Below are 11,545 nucleotides of genomic sequence, written 5' to 3' on the forward strand. Positions count from 1 at the left end.
TCATGATACCCCCATTCCCCACAGCCCCTAGTCCCAGACAATGCTGATAGCTGGGATTCTTCAAACCAGGAACTCGTAGCTCTTGGGAAGAGCAACCTTAATACAAGAAAAATGTGCAAAAGAAAAAAAAAATTAAATAACTCAATCCAAGCATACAAGGTTAATATTCTGTCAGAGCAAAAACACTTTGTTTTAGATTTTTCCCTCCCCTCCCTCCCCCACCTCTGGAATTCCTCCATCTGCTCATCAAGTACCCGAGATCAGAGTTACACAGATCTGGGCAGAGGACTGGTAAGAATGAAGAAAAATAAAAGGGAAGGAAGTCACCACAAAAGAAAAAATATATATATAAAAAAGGTGCAAAACTGATTACCTCAGTCCTCCTTTGTCTACCCCTGGGCTCCTGGGTTAAAGCCATGTGTGCAGCCAAAATATAGTGTAAGGAAAAAACCCCAACACGTCCCCTTCTTGTCACAAAACCCAAATGGGAGCCTCAGATGGTGTGTCCAGAGGGTGCTCCCTCCAGGGAAGGGGGTGGAGCAGGTCAGAGCACAGTCTCCAGGGCAGCAGAGGTGTGTGGTAGCTGATGATGGGGGGATGGTTTCCCGCCCACCAGAGGGCTGCTTTTCCGCTGGTTGATGGTGCTTCCCATCCCCTCCCCTCCCCGGAGGCAGACATTATAGCTGGAAGCCCTCCATGGGGGCCTCAGGCTGCTGGAAGATAAACTGCTGTTGCGTTTCATCCACTTGGGGAGCCAGGCTGCTGTCGTCATCTTCCACACCAAAGTAGTGCTCAATGAGGTCAAATGCCTTCTGATAGATTTCCTGGTTCTCGTGACTCTGGAGAAACTCGATTTTATCTAAACCTTTGGTGGCAAGAAAGGAGGAGGAGGAAGAATGAAGTTTGAATGCTTTACTATGGGAAGAAATTGAGCTCATATTACATTTATTTATTTTTCCTTCCCTGAGATTTGGGTGTTTACAAACATAATATGAGCAAATCGCCAATTTCAAAGACAGCCATTATCTTTCCCTGGACTCCATATTCCCAAATGAAATAGATCAAACTGTCCGTTTTTTTTTGTTTTTGTTTTTTTATTTTTCAAACTGTCCTTTGTTAAAGAAGAGATTCTAGCCTTGATTCTGCTTCTCACTAACTGTGATGGGGGGCATGTTTTTAACCTGAGTCTCTATTAACAGAAATAAGCGAGGAGGTGAATCTGACCCTTTAATTACTTTGTTAGAAACTCAGCTGTAAACACAGGCCTTCAAGTTCCAGCTTCAGTTCTGAACCTTTATCTGGGTAGGGCCTATCAGAAAGATCTACCATATATACTCATGTATAAGCTGAGTTTTTCAGCACACTTTAAATGCAGTTTTTGTGGTAAAATTGGGTGCTTCGGCTGATATTCTGGTCGGCTTATACTTGAGTAATATGGTACTTTTTCTCAGGCAAGAGAAGAAACTGGTACATAAAACCTTCGATCTTTGATTGACCAATCAATTAATCAATAAAAAACCGTGGATCAAAACATGACTCAAATCCAAATCTCAGCCTACCTCAGACACAAGAAACATGCTTATTAGTCCCACGGGAACTCATGAAACCCTGTAGATGGTTTTGTTCATCTTCTCCTTTCTCCTGGTGCAACTCAGTGAGAATAGGTGTTTTTTTTTTTTTTTTGAGAACAGGTGTTCTTAACCAGTTTTGAGATGCAGACTTAAGTCTCTTGAAAGTCAAAGGTGCTTCCAGAAAAACACACATCCCTGTATTTTGAGGCCGGCAGATCCCAGGCTCTGACTTTGAACCTCTCTGGTTAAGGGTGAGATAGAGTGGGGAGATGACACATACCATAAGCTTCCTCAATGAGGCCACAGTAGGAATTGATCCCTGAGCCACTGCGCTTGGCCTCTTGCTCTCCAAGCCGAAGGATGTTCTCCAGTCCATTGAGGGCCACTTGTACAATCTTTGAATCCATCACAGTTAGCAAGTCACACAGAGGCTTGATACAGCCCAGGGAGACCAGATACCTGGGGGTCAAAGACCAGCAAATTCAAAATTAATGCTGAGCAAATGCTTTGGTTTGTGAGTCTCCTGGACACATGTCAACACTCTAAGCAATACACTTTTTAAAAAAAATTTTTAAATGTTTTAATTATTCATATTACTAAATACATTTTTATGTTTTCTTCGTTTTCACAGTGCATACTTTTTCAGTGCATAATCAATGCTCTTTCCTTGATAGTCTACTATGAAAAGAGTTTTCTGTCTTAATTTTTCATGTAATACATCACATGCCCTTTCCAAATTACTTAAATTATAAGTATCATTTAAAATCATGTTTGCATATGACTGCAGTACACTTTATTTATTTAATTTAATATACTCATAATAATATTCTATTGATATTTATATGAGGAAATTAAAAAGGGCTTTGCATAAATAAAATTTAAAATGTCATATTTTCCTATGAACATTTTACACTGTTCCTCATATTTTTCCAATTTCTTATGCTTTTTTTTTTTAAAATCATTTTATTAGGGGCTCATACAACTCATCACAATCCATACACACATCAATTGTGTAAAGCGCATTTATACATTCATTGCCCTCATCATTCTCAAAACATTTCCTCTCCACTTAAACCCCCGGCATTAGGTCCTCATTTTTATCCCTCCCTCCCCACTCCCCCCTCCCTCATGAGCCCTTGATAGTTTATAAATTGGTATTTTGTCATATCTTGCCCTGTCCGACGTCTCCCTTCACCTTCTTTTCGGTTGTCTGTCCCCCAGGGAGGAGGTCACATAGAGTTCCTTGTAATCGGTTCCCTCTTTCCTACCCACTCTCCCTCTACCCTCCGTTTCGCCACTCACACCACTGGTCCTGTAGGGCTCATCTGCCCTGGAGTCCCTGTATTTTCAGTTTCTATCTGTACCAGTGAACATCCTCTGGTCTAGCCAGACTTGCAAGGTCGAATTCGAGTCATGGTAGTGGGAGCCGGGAGGAAACATTTAGGAACTAGAGGAAAGTTGTATTTCTCATCATTGTTACATCACACCCTGACTGGCTCATCTCCTCCCCGAGACCCCCTCTGCAAGGGGATCTCCAGTGGCCTACTAATGGGCTTTGGGTCACCACCATATATTGATTTCTGAGTAATTACTTATTCCTTTTCTATCTCAATCTCTCCATTCCTCCCTTTGTCACTGACAAAATTAATTCCCTTGTGGATGACTGCAATAGATCCCTCCTTCTGGCCTTTAATGTTTCCTTTGCTACATTATCCTCTCCTGAACACATCATTTCTCTGCTTAAAAAATTTCACGGGCTCATTTTCCCCAAGCTCACACTGTGGGAAGACAATACAGACCTCTATTTTGGCTCCTGTTTTTATTTTTATTAAAAGATCATTTTATTGGGGGCTCTTACAACTTTTACAACAGCCCATCCATCAATTGTATCAAGCATAGCTGTGCATATGTTGCCATCCTTCTTTTCTAGACATTTACTTTCTATCGAGCCCTTAGTATCAGCTCCTCTTTTTACCCTCCCCCCACCCTGTGAGCCCTTGATAAATTATAAATTATTATTGTTTTCATATCTTACACCCACCACTGTCTCCTTTCCCCTATCGTTTCTGTTGTTAGTCCCCCTGGAGGTGGGCAGGGTGTACGGTTACGTGTTGATTACTGTGATTCGTTCTCCCTTCCTTTCCTCCTCTCCCCCTTGACCTTACCCTTCTGGCACTGCTATTACCATTCCTGTTCTTGGATTCATTGTGTCCTGAACTCATAGCTCTTATCTGTACATGTGCACATGCTCCGGTCTAGCCTGCAATGAAAGGCAGCATTGGGGTCATGATAATGGGGGGGTGAGGAAGCCTCAAAGAACCAGAGGAGTATTGTGTGTTTCATCAGTGCTTTCCTGCACTCTGGTTAACACATCCCTTCCCTCTGACCCCTCTGGGAGGGAATGTCCCATTGTCCACAGATAGGCTCTGGGTCTCTGCTCCAATGCCTCTCCTTCTACTGTTTTCTTTTATTCCCTTTCAAGGACACGATATTCCAGTTCAACTTGTTGCAACTACCTCTTTAGCATTGTGATTCTTACACCTTTACATATGCTTTTTCCTGTTCAAGGGCCTCTCTCAATCCCATATTCACTTATATTTTATAGTTCCCCTTCTTCTGGATAAACCATTGAGAATTATATATGCATTTCGGTTCTACAGAAGGCAGGGAATGGTAAGGAGGATGCATGCCTATGCCATGGGTTTCTATTTCCTAGGAGAGAAGATACCACATATCATAGTGTATAGAAATTGGTTCCAGATTCCAATCCACTGTAGCAACTTAGAAAATAAACTCTAGTGCAATTGGGCGAGGGCTAGCCCTTCCAAGAGAGACAGCAAACACGTAACTGAAGGGAATGTGATACCTGATCTGCTCAGGGGTCCCTCCTGATGTGGCATTGGTGATAGCCCAAGTTGCTTCTTTCCTTGTACGGAACTCTGCTTTCTGAAGGATTTCGATCAGCACAGGGAAGATATTCGCGTCTATGACAGCCTAAGAGAGAGTGGGAGCAAGCTCTCAGAGAATGACAACAGAAAGCCCCTTCCAAGGATTTCACTGCATCAAAGTCCATCCAGCCCACAAATCAGCTAAGCCAATCCCCTTCCTTGGGGTTCTCCTGTTTTCCCCACAGAATTGACAGGCTGTACAGGAACTTGGTTTCAGTTACAGAGGTTCTTTGGTTAACAGCATACAGGACCCCATTCTAGAGAAACTGTCCTTCTAGAAGCAAATATTCCACAACCTCCTACATTTCCATGCCTACCTACACCCAGCATCCCTAACTTCATTGCCTGTTCTACCTGTATTTGAGCTCTGTTGCCAGCAGTGATGTTTGAGATGGTCCAACAAGCTTCCTTCCGGATCGACTCTTTGGGGCTGCTCAGCAAATGAAGGAGGCAAGGGAGGGCTGAACAGTTAAGAATGACCTGGAAAATTAGAGTGCAGGTTTGAGTGAGAATGCTCACCTAGTAAGAAAACCTGTCAAGAATTCTACAACTGTGGATTGATGTGATTGAACTATGGAGTGATATACATACATACATACATATATACATACATACGTACATACAAGAGAATTCTACAAAATTATACGTTAAGGTGCTCAGGACCCAAAGAAAAGCTTGTTTCCCGTGCCCCTTCTGGAGGAGTTCCTTATTAACACAAGGTAATGGTCATAAGACCCTAAAGGTCTAGGCAATATGGATGATGTTCAATAGCTGTCAGTATATCGAAGCTGGCAGTAAAAACTCATGAAGCACCACCTTACAAAGTTCCGGTCAGATTATTGCACTTAGTGTTCCTTAACAAGTATCCAGTGAATGATGACGTGTTTCTAAAAAACAAGCTCCACCATCATACAGAAAGTGGCAGAGTTGGAATTCTCTACTCAAGCCCATGCTTTCTCTCCGAGACCTGATTGCCTCCTATCAGAATTAAAGGTCTCAGGAGATACAGCTTTTGTGCAGAGGCGGCTCTCCACTCTGCTCTCTTAGAGCTGGCCTGAGGTAAGGTGCTATACCTGCTCCTCCTCACCTGGGTCTGGATGTCATCCCCAGTGACAATGTTCCCCACAGCTCGCAGGGCAGGAGAAGCCACTTTGTAATCATTATGCCTACAGAAGGAGGAAGCAATGATCAGTAGAATCATACTGAGCAGCCAAGGATGGAAGCTTTCTTATGGCTTGAGTGGATAACAATAAGCTTCTCGATGTAAGCTTAGGGAATCCATATACCTAATGAAGATCACTCACATCAGCAGTTCAACCAGTCGCCGACAAACTCCAGAGTCTATGACTGCCTGAATCTTCTCATTGGGGCCATCTGACAGATAAGAGAGGGCCCAGCACGCATCCGCCAGCAAGTCTGAATCACTACTGAATAGTAGGCGAGATAGCACAGGCAAACAAGGAGAGACCTGTTGGAAGTAGAGAGTGTGAAGGGCTCATCAGGAGGCAGCTCTGTTACTATCCTAACACTGCTACTCCTCCCCTCACAAGCAATTCTGGACCCTGGGATATCTATCACACTAAACCATTCGGCCTACCTTTTTTCCACTTTATCATCTAGGCATGCCCCAGGCACACATCATCTCCTCTACTGTTATCACCTCTTCCATTCCACGTGGGTCTGATTTGAGGCTCCAAGGGGTTCCCCAAAGACGTAAACACCCCCCCATATGCAAATTCTTCCATTTGAAAGTACCTGGTATTGTTCAGAGACTGGTATGCAGCACTCACCTTTTGAAATTCTGGAGGTGGATTCTTGCCCCGGCAGAGGTTTGACAGGGCCCAGACAGCATTCCGTGTCATTGTCAGCCGTGTGGACTTGGTAAGGAGCCTGGAGGAAACAGCAAAGCCAGATCCTGAGCACCATATGACAACACAGGGCTGGTGCTAGCACACCCTGCAGTTGAAACCTTGAGACATGAGTTGTCTCTCCAGTTCTTCCTCCCCACAAATCAAAGAGAGTTTGCTTGGACCAGGAGGTCTACATCTAACTGTGCAGGGACTGGGACTAGCTGTGGTCAGCTAAGACTATCGTTAAAACACAAATGAAATACAAAGACTATAGTTAAAACAAAAATAAAACGCAAGTGAAAATGTGCTTGACACGGGGGATGAATGTATGGATTGTGATGAGATGTAAGAGCCCCCAATAAATTTTTTTTTTAAATAGAAATGATCATGGTAGCATATATGCAAATGTGCTTGACACTCTGGATGAATGTACGGTTTGTTATAAGAGATGTAGAAGCCCACAATAAAAGTATTAAAAAATCAAAACAAATGCATACACAATAAGTTTTTCAGTGAGCCAGCAAATATTTTAAGATTGGATATAGTATTCTCCTTAAAAAAAAAAAAAAAAAAATCTAGTAGAAGTGCTTTAACCATGCAGTATGGAATCATTTTCTGTGAAGGGTCCTAGAAAGAGGGATGTAGAAGTCTATTTGTTTGTGGTCTGAAGAATACTGGTCTACTTATATGTAGCTCTAGTTTAAGGGTATGAGTATGTCCAGTGTACCCATGATCATAACGTCAAATCCTATCAGTGCATTCTGTCGACTACTGGATTTTTTCAGGTGGGCTGGTATCTCTATTCACTGGTTCAACAACGGGGCAGGTATGAACAAAACAAGACTCTACAATCCAACAAGGTTAGTAAGCACTATCTTCCTGGGCTCAGACCAGTGACACCAATGTCTTGCTCTGAGGCACACTTATTTTTTACTTTGGTAAATCATATAGAACTTTGAAGGAATTTGGGTATTTTGTATATTTAGAATTTATCTGCCCCCAATGACTTACCACAAGGCTGTCCTACAGATATCGGATAAGTGCAGGTGATTATAATTACTCACATTAACAAAGGATTAAGGATAGAGCAGTTCAAGACGAAATCTCGGCAAATGGAGCTGTCTCCAGCTATGTTTCCCAGTGCCCAGACAGCCTGAAAAGAGGATGATGGAACTGTTACCTACTGAGTTTTATAAATGTCTGAGCACTTTAGTGCCAGCTAGAATGAATGCTTGGGCAGAAAATCACACCAGGGCCTAAGATACATGAAACAAGCTCAGGTACCGTTCCTGAGCACTTGCTCTATGGAGTTCCTGTTTCAATGAAGACGGGCTGCCATCTGTACTAAAGCCAGAGAAGCCGAACCAAGACCCTCCTACCCCACCCTTGTAAGGAGAAAACAATGAAGAAAATTGCAATCTTCTTGTAGTTTCCTCGGACCAATTCTGTATTTGATACCATTCTCTACTTTCATCCAACTATCAAGAATCTAGTGGGAGACACAGAAGTGGTCGATCCATCACTAAGATGTGTGGGTACTGAGCAATGGGTGACAATAGACAGTGAACCAAACCTGATCATTACCTGTTCTTGTACGTCCTCAAAGTCCGAGTTAAGTAGCTCTATGAAAATGGGGACAGCCCCAGCTTCAATGACAATTTTGGTCTGCTGAGAGGTTCCAGAGGCAATGTTTGTTAGAGCCCAGGCAGCTTCAAACTGAAAGAGAGATTATTAAGACTTCACTGGGAAATTATTCCAGACACAGCACTGAGGGCCACTAGAGGGCTCAGGAGTACGCCGCTTGCCTCTGCCTCAAACAAAAACCAAAAACCATAGATGCTCCTTCCCGTTGGCTCCCCCACCCCCACCCCTAAAGTGGTAGGAAGAGGTGGGTAGTAATATGACAGAACTGGCATTAATGATTGTATGGTCCATGCTTGTACCACAACAACCACCCATGAGTTTTCTTGCAAGTAACTAATTCTTGGGTTTCACTTCCTTTATTTCTGAAACCAGGATAAGAGTGTGAGGGCTTATCTCTAAGTCCCTTCCAACTCTTGTTTCGAAGAAGCCCCAATAAAGAGTGCTGGATTGATGCATTACATATCTGCAAGACAGAGACCAGCCCATACAGCTTGGCAGATGTGGAGCAGAGATCAATCCTCTAATTTATAAGTCAGTGATCAGCCTGCCATCTTCTGCTATCTCTTTCCTTTGAGATTACATTGTTTAAGAAATTTTAGCTCTCTTCCTTGAGGCTGAGGAGGCACCGGATCATATTACACTTTATTATCTGAGAGATGTGTAGAAATACTCCACTACGGTCTCATGGAATAGATAGGGTACCAGCTTTCATATGGCACAAAAACACTCCATGCCTCACCTGTAATGTACAATTCTCATTCCTCTTCAGAAATTCCACAAACCTATTTACCACTCCCGGAGTGTTGATGACTTCATCTATTGGGGGACTGGGTTCTGGAAGAAGGGAAGGGATGAGAGGGAAAGTCAGGACATCCTTCACCAGCCTCTGCTCACAAGCCTTCTCTGATACTGGTGACCATCCACAAGACCAAACACTTCTGGGCCAGGTGGCTTTAACAATAGTTGATCATCTTTTATAACAGAATGAAACACCACACAGTCCTCCACCACCCTCACAACTGTTCTTTATGATCTTGATCTCAGGCAAACGTGGTAACCATTACACTAGGAACACACAATTGTTCTCATGTTGGAGCTCATTGTGTCACACTGGGCCACTGTGAAATCCATCTCAAGACATCCCTCTTCAAGTCAGCCCTAATCTTGATATGCTCGGTTGTGGTTGACTGAGCTAAACAAAGAATTACAAGGAAGAGAGGAAAGGCCATGGGAAAAAACCCTAGGGTACACATTTCCCTTGCAAGACCATCTTTTCCTTGGGACGAATGCTTCATATACTGAGTTAAGAAGGATTTTTCTTGAGGCATTTTTCGATAACAAATCTTTATTGAACACTTACCAAGTGCCAAAGAGTCTCACCCTCAAAGAACCAAACATCCTAGTATGGAGGGACATTCTATTATGGTATAAGATCGTAGTGTAATAGATTAAAAAGGATCAGGACAGAGTACAGTAATTAAAAAAAAATGCTGTGTGTGTATGTGTGGAAGGGGACAGCCTGCAATTCTGGATAGGACGGCAGGGCAGGTTTTCATTGGTAAGGTAGAATTTGATCATAAAAGTGGCCGTGATTGTACAGTGGTTAGTACTGCATCACCACCTAGCAGTAGAGGACATGAAGCTGAGTGAACGGCCAGCAGAAAGGAAGAAATCTGGCAGGTCCTTGGCATGTCCAAGGACCACCAGGGCCAATGGGGACAAAGCAGAATGAATAAGGGGGAGAGTAGCTGATGAGGTCAGCGAGGCAAAAACTGAGGCTAAATTGTGTAGCCTACCACTCGCCTGTCAGTTTGTCATACTTCGGTGGCTTGTGTCGTGCTGTGATGTTGGGAGCTATGCCACGGTGTTTCAAATGCCAGCAGGGTCACTCAAAGCGAACGGGTTTCAGCTGAGCTTCCAGACTGAGAACAGACAATGAAAGAGGACTTGGCTCCCCACGTAGGAGGAAGGAGACGCTGAAAATCTTACGCATTGTTGCAAACATTATTGGAGATAGTTCTGGAGGATGAGCCCCTCGGAATGCATATTGATCAATATTCCCACATTACCAAGCTGAAATGAATTTGATATTGGTCATTTTGAATAAGAAGACCATGAGGTACTATTCCGAGAATAACATAATCAAGAGGAATGGAGTGGCATTTACCGTCAAAAAGGACATTCCAAAGCCAAACATGCAGTACAATACTATCTGTGATGGCACCAACTACAAAAACTAGCAATGAAGAAAATTAGTAATTCCACTAATGACTTTAGTCAGAAATGGAGCAAATATTCACTCAAGATGCACTGAGTTATCCAAAAGGATAATTATTGGAATGCAAAAGTAGAAGTCAAGAGGAAGAAATAATAGTTTTAAAATACGGACTTGATAGAAACAAAGCTGGAGAGGGCATGATTGAGTTTTGCAAAACAAATTATATGTTCATAGCAAATACTTTTTACAACAGAAAAGATGACTATACACACGTAAACTTCTCCCGATGCAATATACAGAAATCAAATTGAAAACATCTAAAACCAGAACAGGGGTTGATTGTGGAGCATACCATCAATCACTCATATCTAAGTTCAGGAAAAGCTGAAGAAACTTAAAACAAATCCGTGAGAAGCAAAATATGGCTTTGAGTTTATCCCACCTGAATTTTGAGAACATCTCAGGGACAGATTTGACACATTGAACACTAATGGATAAAGGCCTGATGAGCTGTGGAATGATGTCAAGACCATCCTTCATGAAAAGGGTCATTAAAAAAGACAAGAAAGCCCCAGAAGAATTTATTTCAGAGGACAACACTGAAGATGCAGCTCAGGGAGAGGGACATATCTGATCAGAGCACACAGGAGCAAATGAAGGGGAGGAAGAGAGAGTGGATCACATTCTGGCCCACCAAGCCTTGATGATGAGATTCCCGCTGAGAGCAGCCAATCCACAGAGAAGACCATGTGGCCGGCCCCACTATGAGACACGACATCCCTCACTGACCCATAGCCCTACACGGGACAACACTGGAGACACAGTGTAGGAATTGCCCCCTAACTGAACCCACCACACCGAGGCAAAACACTAAGGGCGTGCAACAGAACAGCAAGGGGAACTGAGCAACGAAGTCCCCAGGGAATAGCAAAAATATCTGGGGCCAGGGATTGGCACCCCATCAGACATGACCGGAAAACACTCCTAAAGGCCAATAAACAGTCCTTGAACTAACTACAGGCTTTTCTTCATTGTTGTTTTTTGTTGTTGCTATTGTTACCATTTTGTTTTGTTTTTGGGCACGTTATTATCTCCAAAGATCTGTCTAAATAAGATAGGCTGGATGAACTATCTGGAAGAGGAAACAACAGGACCAAAGGTTCCAGAGGAACATGGGAGAGGGGGAGGTGCAAGGAAAGGGCGTGATGTTAACAAACCTAGGAACAAGGGAACAACAAGTGTTCAAATAGGTGGTGAGGAGGGTGTAGGAAGCCTGGTAGGGCGTGATCAAGGGTAATATAACCGAGAGGAATT

At 43.1% G+C, this 11,545-nt stretch overlaps 1 protein-coding gene across 1 annotated transcript in view; it reads right to left on the reverse strand.

Moving 5' to 3' along the window:
* Positions 1–215: 215 nt before the first annotated feature.
* The window catches only part of KPNA6 (karyopherin subunit alpha 6), a 57,762-nt gene continuing 46,432 nt past the window's right edge, over positions 216–11,545 (reverse strand). Inside the window, exons 5-14 of the mRNA XM_004705017.4 lie at positions 8,753–8,847; positions 7,954–8,085; positions 7,434–7,522; positions 6,310–6,409; positions 5,824–5,987; positions 5,607–5,685; positions 4,874–4,999; positions 4,438–4,565; positions 1,852–2,030; positions 216–865 (exon numbers count right to left, since the gene is read on the reverse strand). Coding sequence (XP_004705074.2) covers positions 678–865; positions 1,852–2,030; positions 4,438–4,565; positions 4,874–4,999; positions 5,607–5,685; positions 5,824–5,987; positions 6,310–6,409; positions 7,434–7,522; positions 7,954–8,085; positions 8,753–8,847 — 1,280 coding nt within the window. The 3' untranslated portion in view covers positions 216–677. The remainder of the gene's footprint in view (positions 866–1,851; positions 2,031–4,437; positions 4,566–4,873; positions 5,000–5,606; positions 5,686–5,823; positions 5,988–6,309; positions 6,410–7,433; positions 7,523–7,953; positions 8,086–8,752; positions 8,848–11,545) is intronic.

The sequence above is a fragment of the Echinops telfairi genome, unplaced genomic scaffold (genome assembly GCF_000313985.2).
Source record: "Echinops telfairi isolate 266 unplaced genomic scaffold, ASM31398v2 ScPeMD7_7457;HRSCAF=8495, whole genome shotgun sequence".
NCBI lineage: Eukaryota > Metazoa > Chordata > Mammalia > Afrosoricida > Tenrecidae > Echinops > Echinops telfairi.